General features: G+C 45.6%; 1 protein-coding gene across 1 annotated transcript in view; it reads right to left on the bottom strand.

Moving 5' to 3' along the window:
* LOC147726772 (general transcription factor IIH subunit 2) overlaps positions 1 to 12,716 on the bottom strand; it is a 358,867-nt gene that overhangs the window by 284,499 nt on the left and 61,652 nt on the right. The window contains exon 4 of the mRNA XM_086960819.1: positions 8,488 to 8,524. Coding sequence (XP_086816945.1) covers positions 8,488 to 8,524 — 37 coding nt within the window. The remainder of the gene's footprint in view (positions 1 to 8,487; positions 8,525 to 12,716) is intronic.

The following is a 12,716-nucleotide window of genomic DNA, read 5'->3' on the forward strand; positions in this document are numbered from 1 at the left end:
ATTAAGAGTCACTTGTCCGACACTCATTCGGCAAACTGAACCCGGCAGTGTGCGAGTCTACCAGAGTGAAGGATCAACTCCAAGATAATTGACAGATAAGGTGAGGCAGACGAATATGGGGGATATAACTATCACAGCCATAGTTAGCTTGCTAAAAATAAGAACGACTCTTTGTGCTCACTGTAATTATTAATCTTTGCCAGACGCCGCACGTTGCTGAACCGAATACGCTGTGACAGTGTTAGAATTCCAAAAGAGAAACGCGTGAAGCGCTGCTAGCACGCAAACCACGAACAAAGTAAGTTTTTAGTTTTAAGAACGCCCGTGTAAAATAATATACACGTAAATACACCTTACTAAAACAATACAACTTACTAAAACAATCTCTATCCTCCGATAGACCGCACCACTGCTGCTAAAATCATGACAAAGACACTTGGGAAATCAATACAGGAATAGTCAAACTTTATTGAAAAAAAACCCCACAAGTAAGTCCTTGGGCTGTATTTCTTTTCTTTAAATTGACTCGAAATCAAATATTGTTGCACCATGTAGCCTGAGACAATCGCTTTGTCTTTCATTCCGGAATCAAATAGGTGTTGAATGAAAACGCCATGAGAATTGAAAAAGAATAACTAAGCGAATGAGCAAGACAGAGGTAATCGTTTGTACCGGACATACACAGCTCATTTGAATATAGGTGAAGGCCAAAATACTCAACTGTTCCCCCCTTATCCCCCAAAAAGTACCCAGTCAAGCACTGATGAAAAACCCGGCAAACTGTTAGCGGGTTTGGAAAACGCGTCGGCTGTTTCATAATTTCTAAATCCACAAAGGGTTACAATCTCATATGTGTACACTCGAGTGGTGTATTAATTCAATAAAGTTACGCTTGATAAAACCATCCCATGTGAGATCAGTTCTATATTAATAGTGAAGAAAGGACTTAGGACTGTTAGAAAAAAGTACTAGGGTACAATTGTAATTTGTGTTTTAAATGTTGTCAGTTGTACGTAAATTGTCGTGTATATAATTTTTGTTTGTAGTAGTTCTGTATAAAGGTTTGTGAATCATAAATGTATGGCAAGGTGTCAAACTTGGACAATATTTAATGATTTAACTGCATAAAGTGATTTAACCAAAATATTTGATGATAAACACATCGGTACTCAAGAATTAATTTAACTGGGTGCGCAGCCTAGTTTGAATAAAGAGCAGCTCTGTCTTTTTCTGAAGCCCACATAAAAAATTTAATTTCAGGACCTTCACCATTTTCTTCTATAAAACTTAGCACCAATGCTCAACAGCAGAATGAAACTGACAAACTAGTACGTTTGAATAAGAAGCATATTCGTACTGAGTTACATGGGCATTTTTTATTCGAACATTTAAAAGCAGGCACAATACCTTGGGGCTTGCAAGTAAAGAATGTACCAGTTGTCTTTACAGAGGACCCAGTCTACAAAAAAGGTTTTAGCTATATCGCCACTAAGTGCAGTAGAGACCTGATGGTCCATACAGTAGAGACTGCCAAAAGACTGTTTAAAAGAGCAAGAGGAGATTGAGGCTCTAGTTCAAGCAATCAATGATAACCACAGTGTAGTAGAAGCAAAGGCCCTTCTTGACAAAATAGAAAAAGAGATTCAAACGTTCAGGGACAATACAATTAATTTTAGAATCAATAAATTTGAGAAAGACGTCAAATCATTCAACATTGAGACTGTATACCCATATTTAAGAGAAGACTTTTATTTTCCATATAGAATCCCGCAGAGCTCTTTCCCAATACTAAGGGTGCTCTGAAAATCGTTTTTTTACTTTTTCAGAAAGTTCATCCTCTGATTCAACTGGGGAATCTGACCCACGAGAGGGCACCTCCAAACGTACAAATTCTTTTTTAGAGAAAGGCGAAGGCAGAAGCCGCGTCAGATTCAAACCCCATCCACAAGCATGGGAGATGAGAACGTGGAAAAACTTTTACAAAACATAGAAAATTCATCTATCACCAATCTCTCTAATAAACAATTGACTACTTATGAGAAATCGGTCCTTGAATTAGGGATAAAATTTGTCCCAGCGTCTAAAACAGACATAGTGAATCTCAAAATAGAAGCTCTTGAATTTTGTTGAAAAATACGTCTCAAAGCCTTCTTTTATAACAAAGAGAACACTAAACTTCCAGAGCCATCAAACCTTTCCAACAAAACATCATTTATTCCTCTGGCAAAACTGTCCCCAAGCAAATATTGGCTTCTGAACAGGCAGCTCTCTCATCGCTCACACAGTTAGGAAAACAAAAGACATTCTTTAAGAAAAACATCACAAAAGATCAACACATTGCAATTAAAGAACTTTGCAATGATGACTCAATAGTAGTAAAGCCGGCAGACAAAGGGGGCGCCCCTGGTGGTATGGCAGAAAGACAAATACATTGCAGAGGCAAACAGCCAAATTCACAATGCAGAATGGTACAGGTCACTCAATGAAGATCCCACAAATAGTATTCAGAACGAGATACAAAACAAACTTAAAGAGGGGTTTGACAAAGGCATACTAGGCCCAAAAGAATTTGAATACTTGAACAAAAAGAATCCACGGATTCCGGTAATTTATTTTTTACCGAAAATCCATAAGGGAATTTAAAGGAACCTCCCGGAAGACCAATTGTTTCCGATGCGATTCGGTTTTAGAACCTATCGCTAAATATGTGGACGTATTCTTAAAACCTTTTTTGAAAGAGGTAACATCATATATAAAGGACACTGCTGATTTCATCAATAAAATTGAAGGTTTACCCTTCGATGAAAGTCAAGAACTAATGGTGTCATTTGAAGTCACATCCCTCTACACCCAGATTCCACAAGAAGAAGGCTTGGAAGCCATGGAATTCTTTCTTGAAACAAGACCAAAACCACAAAGAGTCCCAACAAAATTCATAATTGATTTGGCCAGCATAGCACTGAAACGAAATTATTTTCGATTCATCGATGTGTTCTACATGCAGGTGAAGGGGACCGCAATGGGGTGTCCTTATGCATAGGAGATGGCGGTCCTCTTCATGGCCCTGTATGAGGAGCGCTTTGTGTATCAGAATAACCCCTATCGAGAACACATAACAAAATGGTGTTGTTACATCGACGATATCTGGTGTCAGTGGAACGGTACTGAAAAACATCTGGTCCGTTTCCATGAATGGCTCAACACAAGGCACCCCAACATAAAATTCAGTGACTCATATAGTCGGACACGTCTGACTTTTCTGGACGTTGAGGTCTTCCCACAAAATCAGAGATTGGCAACTACACTATACCGCAAAAAGACTGACAAAAATACCATCCTCCATTACCGGAGTTTTCACCCTCAAAGTTTGAAAGCAAATTTACCCTACAGTCAATTATTACGAATCAGACGAAACTGCTCAAGGAAAGAAGATTATTTGGCACACTCGGAAATTCTATGTGAGCAGCTGGGAGCCAGAGGTTACCCTAAAAAGATGTTCAAACACGCTACCAAACATGCTTGGTTTACACCTAGGGAGGAACTACTGACCAAGAAAGACAAGAAACACCTTGAGAAATTAGTCTGCGTAACGACGTACGGTCCATACACCAATAAATTTAGATCGATCATTCTAAGAAATTGGCACCTAATATCCAAAGGCAAATGAGGTCCCACACTCAAACGAATGTTTGTATAAAAAATATTATTAAGTTATGTTATTTCTAGAACCAAGCCAAGCTTGGTGTAGGCAAGGTAAATAATACTATGCAAATTCTTAAAATTCTTATGCAGTTATTTACAGTTGAATGTAGGTTCAAATGCAGTTGGTTGATTTACAGCTATGTCAACAATTCGAAATTACTTTTCAGTTACTCTGCATGTTACTTTTAAGAGTACTTTTGCTAATCAGTATGATATCCATAGATATATCACAGACATTTTCTAGACAAAAGGTAAGTAATTCACTTTCAGTACATTTGTATTTTTTCAAGTTTTCATACAAACCAATTCCATGCAGAACAATTTTGAAGAAAAGCAGTCGATGCAATCCTACGGGAGGAAATTGAGTTATCGGTTTAGAGGCAAGTACTTGTTTGTGGGAGTTGGTGTTCTTGGGTTAGAACCAGCCTTACCCCAGGGTCGAGGATGCACTCTCAGAACACCCTCAGCGGCACTTGGGTGGCCGGGTTCAGAGTGCTGAGGCCCAATACTATCCAATAGGGATAGAGGGCCTCTGGTTGATGGCTGCTCACGAACAGGCCACAAGGTTGTGGGAGCAAAGCTCCTGGTGATAGGCTCAGGGCAAAGGGGGATCCGTGTTCGCACCCAAAGTGCACCCGCAGCTGCGCAGGGGCAGCTGGGTGCTGTTTTGGCATTGGGTGCCCTGTTGATTTCAATGGGGATTCTCTGGTTAGAACAAAGACTGCAGGCTCGGGGACGAAGATCTTCTGTAGGTTAACACTGGTTGGAGAGGTGAGTTGGGATGTTGGGACACCATCTGTTGGGCCACCCAAGGCCATAGGACGTCGGGTGCAGGGGTTTCTTAAGGTGTCGGATTTTCTTACCAGCTCCGCTCGTGGTCAGCGGTATACTCCAGAAAGGGGCTGCAGGCGTCGATTGGAGATTCGAGGCAGGTCAGAGATCACCACATCTCAGGTCAGGATTGACAGGGAGACCTCCTTGTGGTGTTGGGCCATTCGAACTCGGCCGTGGGCATCAGGTGCCGAGTGGTGCAGACTAGCGGATTTGGCCAGAGCCTGCTGTTGAGCAAATCTGGTGCTCAAAGGAGACACGGTCTTGATTTTGGAAGGCAGGGCAGGTCCTTCGGGTTCTAGAGGGCTACTGGCTGCAAGACACACAGGGATTTCGATGGAGCAGGTTCGAGGTGCAAACAGGCCAGCAGGGCTGGGGCAAAGTCAGTCGGTTCTGGTCTGAGAAGGCAAGGTTCAGGGATGCCCCTAAATACTAGATTTACAGGCGAGTAAAGGTCGGGACCAATGGGTCCCTTCTTTGGGGTGGGTACTCCCCCTATAATGCTACACTCCAGTGGGAGGGGGGCATATACCTCTCTGGTTGGCTGGGTCCCGCCATCTGCAAGATGGCAGGGACTGAGCGTTGTGCTTCGCCTTGCCTCCCCCGCCTGAGGGGTGGGGTTGGCAAAGGTGGGCACACCTCCCTTCCTTACTTGGTTTTCCCGCTGATACTCCCTCCCAATGTGGGGGGTCAGAACCGGTGGTGGCCAGATGCTGGAAGCAGCAAATGGCTGGGGTAGTTTACAAAGGGGGCAAGCCTTTGAAGCTTTCCCTTCGTGGACCCTGCCCATCCTCGGGGAGGAGACTTGGCACTTTGTCCCCAGTTGTGCTTTGTTTCAGACCCCTTGTGTCCAGAAACATATCTGGTGGTGGCAGCTGGCGAGCAGCCACTCAGCCAGGACACTAGTGTTAGATCGTTTTTCAGGGGGCATCTCTAAGATGCCCTCTGAGTGCATTTTTATTAAATCCCACCTGTAATGACAAACTCCCACCACCATATACTCTTAATGGCATTACTACACTTACAATGCCTAGGAATTGGCTCAGACACTGTAGGGGTACAGGGCTCATGTACTTGTACCCTCAACACTGGTATAGTGCACTAAGCTAGAGGGGTGGCTGACGTATGCCTGGGCAGTGGGTTGTAGGTATGGTATACAGGGATGTGTGCCATGTCGACTCTTCACTTTTTTCTGCACCAAAACACGCAGCTGTGAGTGATTGAGTGAGTGTGTGTGTGTGTGTAGAGGTAGGTAGGTACAGGGCCTCGAAGGGTGGCACACTAATTGTGCCAGCCCTCAGAGGCCTTCCTTGGCCACAGTGCACTTGGTACCTATGGTACCAATAGCAAGGGACTGACCTTGGGCCAAATAGTGCCAATAGGGTTTTGTCTTAATACAGTTTTAGTGAAAGAACATAGGCCATGGGCACCTGTTTGGCAGGAACACAGGGTACACCTAGTCAAAGTACATCGGCAGTTTGGCAACAAGTGGGTGCAACCATGCAAAAAGAGGGCACTTTCTTACACTTGCACAGTTTTGTTTTTATGAAAGGATTTTGAAGATATATGTGGGAATAAAGAATATGCATTCCATTCTAATACTACCTTTTCTCTTAAACTGCCCTCCTCCTTGATAAATGGGTTCAGTTGTATTCCTACTAATCGTTAAGAAGTTGCATCCGTGCCAAGGTTAATAAAATCTGGCTCCACTATGACCTCATACTGGTGCCCTTTCTACAGTATTACACTCAATCCTTTAGTTCCCATATTGACAAATATCAACGTGGCTTTACCCCAGGATAGTAAAATAGGAGTAGATAAGCCCCTGCTAAAAATAGACAACCTCAAGCTTAGGTAGAGAATTAGGGGCCAATTACCCTTCTTCCAGCCCTGGGGGGGAAAAACACTGAGCAGATTACAACCAAGAAGTTAGCTCATCATTTGGAAGAAGGGAACAGTCTAGACCCCTGGTAACAGTCTCCACCCAGGCAGAGCACTGAGAAAGCCCTTGCACCCTTGGCGAATTAAGATCTATCTTAGATCAAGCTGGCTTCATTCTCGCATTCTTCTTAGCTTATCAGCAGTGTTCGATAATGTAGACCGAACCACAGTTTTGAACTGCCCTGCAGAGGCAGGTTTAAAGGCTCAGTTCTAGCATGTTTTGCCTCCTTGCTGGAAGAGAGTCCACAAGCTTGCACTTCCACCATTTCGCCTTTCACTCCAACCGGTCAGTGTTTGCTCAGACAGGACTCTTCTCTTTCTCTATTGTTATTTACCATCTGTGTTCGCCCTTTCACCCAACTTATCAGCCTCTATGGTTGCCAAGCTATCTCCTACACGGATTATATGCTGCTGATTGTACACTTGGATTGTCAAGCCCCCCATGCCACCACTAAATTGGCAACCCATCTCTCAGTGGTTCAGTGATGGATGGCAACTAATTACCTCAAACTTGAGGCCAACAAATCTCAAATCATACTAATTGGCAACAAGAGAGAGCGATGGCAAAATACTTTCTGGCCTACGTATATACGAAACACAACCTCAGATTTAGGTTCAAATCCCTAGGGGTCTTCCTTGACTGACATCTATACTTTAAAGCTCAGATTAAGGCTGCAACATCCACATTTCTCCTAAAGAGGCTGCTACAGAAAACCCTTCCTTTTTAGTCTCACCATCTCCATGCACATGTGTTTTCAGCCTGTATCCTTACTAGCAATGATTACTGAAGCATCTTTTATTTTGGCGCAGTGAATCCTTTGGGACTCAGTTTCAAAGAATACAGTATTTTGTCATTCAGCTAGTTCCCAATCTAAAATCTGATCAAGTTACCAAGGCAATAATTCATCTATACTGGCTCCCTTTGAAACAAAGAACTGCTTTTAAGATTCACTGCCTTGAGCATAGTTTTTTATGGAACAGAAATGTCAGCCCTTGGCTCGCACTTTATCCACTATATCCTGGTGAGATGTTTGATTTCTAATTCCAAAATGCTCTTTTGGATACCCAATGCTAAATGCTCTAGATCGACCAGCAGTGATTGGTGAAAAGTGGAATGAAAAGTAAAGAGACCTATCTCCCTGTACACAGCAGGACTATTAAATCCAAATCTAGCCTTACAGGGGCTATAAAACCCTACCTGTTTGGTTGATTGAACTTTTATGTGTGATTCCCTGTTTTTATCACCTGCTTATTGTTTCAAGAACCACTACTATGCATGTGTTGGTAAAGAAGCCTTGAATAACTTAACTCCAATAACGAAACCACACAGCAAGAAAGTGATCTCTAGGACCTACTAGTAGTTAGCTTAACAACTAAGGGCTAGGTAAGCATTTTTTTCCGACCAATCCAGTTTAGAAAGGTTTTCAATAAGACCTGTGTCAAAGTTAATAGCTTCATAAAGTCTGCAAACAAGTAAAGGTTGTACTTTTACTTTTCCAAATTCACTTTTCAGGCATCATGAACAGCACCTAGAGAGGTTTGGCTCTGTTAAACGCATAGAGCAAACTTTCTCAATCATGGATCATATTCAGTCGTACAGCTTATACATTTGGTGCTGCCAGACTGTTTTATCCAAGTTTCTCAAGCATGATTGAGTGTAGTCTATCAGGGCAAAGACGACAGTGGATGGAATCAACAACAATTTCACAGACAGGGAAATAAGGTAACCAAAGAGAACCTGGAGCCTCGAAATGATCGTACCTAGGTGGGTGCCTTAGCCTACACATATGACTATGTGCACCAGCAGAGTAAGGAACCAGGCAGAAACCGGAAGGGCGTGACAAATGTCTCTCAAGTACTACCATCATCATATTTATTGGCACGATTTTCAGCTCCAGTGGAGTATGTGTATTAAGAAACAGTATAAGCATGTAATTTAAATACCTAGCGAATATATCAATCTATTTACTAAATGTCGTAATAACTTTTGGAAATGGAATGCACAACACTTACCATTCCTAGCCGAACTTGCCCATGATGCTGGAAGACTCTGTGGGAAAACAGAAACAGAATATTAATTTCCCTAAATGTAAAAAGCAACTATTTTCAAGGAAGTAAAATCATCTATAAAGCCTTCCATATATGCAACAGTAATTAAGTGTACATTTAATCTTGAAGTTCGAATGTCAACCATGTAAATGCCTTGTCAAAAAGCTCATTTCCACTTGAAAACATGCCAGTGAAACAGCTCTTTTTGTTGCCATCCTCCCTTTTACCATCATTTACAAGTTATTTTTCGCAGCCCATTTTGTTGGATCTGTTCACACATGCAGGGCCCCTCTAAGGAGTCCTGACCGGCAAACCCGTGCTCAGTGCTCCTCAGGCAACAGCATCAGTTGGAGCTGCTCAGGTCTGTGGGATCATAAACTGATATTAGCCCCTTGGAGGAATACAAGTGAGGTCAGAATACCTTTTAAATAAAAGATCACCTATATTTGTGCACATAGTCATCAATCTTTCAAAGGCTGATTAAAGAATAAATACAATTATTACCGTTATGCTCTTAAAATCATGTAATGTCAGGGGCGTGTAGTCTGCCATTTTAGGAAAAAAAAGAGAAGAGGCCTCGCAGAAAACACATGCAAACAAAATAAGTCTCGCCTCTAGGACCTATTGACTTTGTAATAGCTTTCAGCCATACTTTACAGCCTTGCCAATGGTGTGCCGCATGGCTAAAAAGTAAAAAAAAAAATTAAATGCTATGATGTGTCCGCCGGCATCATTTGTAGGTGTGTGCAACACACGTTTGCATGCCTACAAAATGACAAAGGTCGGGTATTTTTATTTTTATTTACAGTCCCTGTTGGATTGGTAATTGTGTGTTTTAAGTAGTGAAAAATAGTTCTTTCTTTTCTTGAGGCAAGCCATACGGAGGGCAGGGTGTGGAAGGAACATGGGGGCGGGGGGGGGGGGGGGGGGGGGGGAGCAGTTCGCAGGGGGGAGCAACAGAAGCAAGAGAAGAACATGGAGTGTCAGGGGGAGCAGCATATGTGCCTGAGAGCTGAATATGGAACTGCAGGTTGGAAGCAACAAAGCAAGAAGCATATGAGGGCAAGCACAACACAGAGGGGGAGGGGGGGAGGCACACTGCTGAGAAAGAGCAACAGAGTGTGTGACCTAGGTGGGAAAGAGCAGTACACGAGGGAGACTGCTGGAAAACATATGCACTCTGAGTGCTCAACGAAAAAGAAAGGATTTGTGCTTCAAATGTGAGCAGTGGAAGGACTTGTGGTAAATAAAGTATTACCCTGTCATAAGTTCTATAAATAAACAAAGGGTCATGCATAAAATGAGAGGCAGAGTCCGTGGTGTCCGACTTAAAAGGGCTTTATTTCAATAACTCGAGTTAAGGGAGAATCGGTTCCATCACCACGAAGGGTCTTCTAAACTTTATTCACAGAGTACAATATTTATACATTCAATTTCGCACATAGGGAGGAGCGCTCCAGGCAGAGCAAGAGAAAGAGAGATAAGAACATGTGGGCGTGCATGAGGGCGTACATGTGGGCGTTCACTTGAGGAGTCATAGGTGAGTCATAGGTGGGTGGATACATGGAGGGGGGTTGCATGGCCAGCTGGAACTTTGCCCTACTTGTGTGCGCAACTTGATCATGACGTGCAACTGACGTGTAACTGGGGGGAGCTGACTTTCGGTCTGGTAGGGAGGCCTTCAGTGTCAGGGCGACCAGCACGTCTGGTATTATCCGATATCTTAAGTCCGGGATGTATTATCTGAAGCAAAGGTCGCTCATCACCAAGAGCCAGTGTGGGCATCTATTTCTTCGTTCATTGCGTGGGGGCCTTGAGCTTTCTATGGACGCGAGCTCTGTAAATCACTTAAACGGAGACAGAAAGGCTAGGCCCTATCTCTGCAGACGGGTTCCGTTTACCTTCTTCACCAGGCAGGAATGTGATTCTGTAGAGCAAGCAGATAACTGTTGTGCATAATACTGTCTTGGCACCCCGTGCTGGGCCCCTCTGAGGCCAAAGGTATGCGAGGTCAGGGATACGTAGCTGCAGTCCTCAGAGTGTCTGGAGGCATGAAACCTCAATTCAGGGACTGGCTGAGCCACAAAATGGAGAAATAGGTTCTTCGCGATATATTAAAAGTGCACAATGCAAACACATGGGCCACATGGGCCTCAGTGCAAAATTAACGTTTCTTTTATGGAAGACTTGGTGACTGGCATCCTAATGTGGGACGTAAATGCAGAGGCATCATGGGGGGCGGAGCTAGCCGGCGTCGATGGCGGACGCGTGAGCCTTCGGCTCCTCGCATAGCCCCGGAATAATCCTGATAATCTATCCTTAATTGTGCCCTATATGCCATAGCGGGCTCTCGACCACCCGTTGGCACCCCTAGATTCATTTGGAGGCCTCTTGAAACGATTGCTGGCGAGCAACCCCGACTTCGCTGGAGAGCGGCCCTCGCGACGCGGCTGAGGGAGACTGGGCCTGCAGCCGCGAACTATCCTGAAGAGGAGGCCGGGCGACGTCGCCGGACGTGCGGCCTCAAAGTTGGGAGTGGTCGGGCTGAGCTCCGACCGGACAATTGTTTGGATTTCTCCCTGGCCGAGACGACCCCTCCTCATTCGCCTGCGATTGCACTACGAACGAACGGCTTGGAGGCCCAGCAGCTGGAGTGGTAGACACGACGGCACGCCTGCCGCACTGTGGCGAACTGATATCCCGGCGCCCGCCGGTCACGGAGGTGGAAGGTCGACCGATGCTAGCGTTGAGGTCCTGTCTGCACCCTGCGCCTCGCAGGCGCGAACCCTGCCGAAGTGGGAGGTAGGGATTCGTCCGCCATTACAGGCGCCATCTTGGCTGTATCGGGCCCCTGGACCGAACTTGACAACTGGGGGGTGTGAATTGCTTGCTTGAAAAACTCTGATCTGCCCTCGAGGCCTGCTGCTGGCGAGACGTCACCCTGTCCTTGACCCCACCGCAACAGGAACTGCGATGGGGAAGAACGATGCTACCCAGGGGAAGATCTCCTTTGAAAGGCGCAGACTGAAAGGGCCAGAAGCGGCGGCACCGGAGTCATCGCCGAAGAGAGCCTTATCGACGGCCCCCGCATCTACGGAGCTCAGAGACATGTTAGCAGCAATGGAAAAGGGCATCCAGGATAGCATTGCGTATGTTGGCTCTAAGATAGACGGTTTGTCATACCGAATGGACCGCATGGCGGAGCGCGTGGACAAATACGCGGAGCGCCTTGATATGGCGGAACGTCGTCTCACCGAAGCTGAAGAGGCCCAGACGGAGTGGGACAAAGACAAAAAGCAGTTTGATAGACTGTTGCATGTTATTCGTGATAAAACTGAGGACTTGGAGGCGCGCTTGCGCAGGTCCAACATCAGGATCACAGGCGTGGCGGAATCTACGCAGACGGGGAAGATGGAGCTATTTGTGGAAAAACTGCTGAAGCTACTGCTTGGGGAGGAGGCTTTTTCCCCTATGTTCATAGTGGAGCGGGCCCACAACCGCAGCCTGGCGCGCCTCCTCGCCCCATTATCGCGAAGCTCCTCAACTACCGCGACAGAGACACAGCATTGCGCTTGGCGAAAGAGAAGGGCAGGCTACAACATGAGGGTATGGACATCTCTCTCTACCCGGACTTCACGGCCAGGGTGCAGGCAGAGAGGCGGCAGTTCGCGCCATATAAAAAACAACTCCGAACTCTGGGTCTGGACTACGCGATGCTGTACCCCGCCAAGCTTCGCATCAATACAGGAGGGCGGTCGTACTTCTTTACGGACCCTAAAGAACTTAAAAAATGACTGAAGACCTGGACAAGGGAGCGGAAGGAGGCCACGCGCGGGCAGGAGGACGACGCCGGCTCGGCATCGAACCTGGACGAACAGGACTAGAGGGACTTGCAGCGAGGCTTGGTACTACTCCCCGACTGGGGGACATTATGGCCGGGCACAGCTGAGACTCCAAGAGAGTCGTGAAATGTAAGGCCTCCATGGGTACTGCTGGTAGTGATTGGCGAGGCGGTGGATAAGCTACTTGAACATGTGCCTTGCATACTGCTGGTGAGGAGGTCGTTGACGCTGGGGGGGGGGGGGGGGGAGATAGGACTACTGTTGCACAGCTGGGGGGGCAGATAGGGGTGTGGGAGGGCTGTTATACTTGCTACTCGATGGGCATTGACCTACAAGTGGGGCAAGAAGGAG

Source organism: Lissotriton vulgaris, chromosome 3_1 (genome assembly GCF_964263255.1).
Source record: "Lissotriton vulgaris chromosome 3_1, aLisVul1.2, whole genome shotgun sequence".
NCBI lineage: Eukaryota > Metazoa > Chordata > Amphibia > Caudata > Salamandridae > Lissotriton > Lissotriton vulgaris.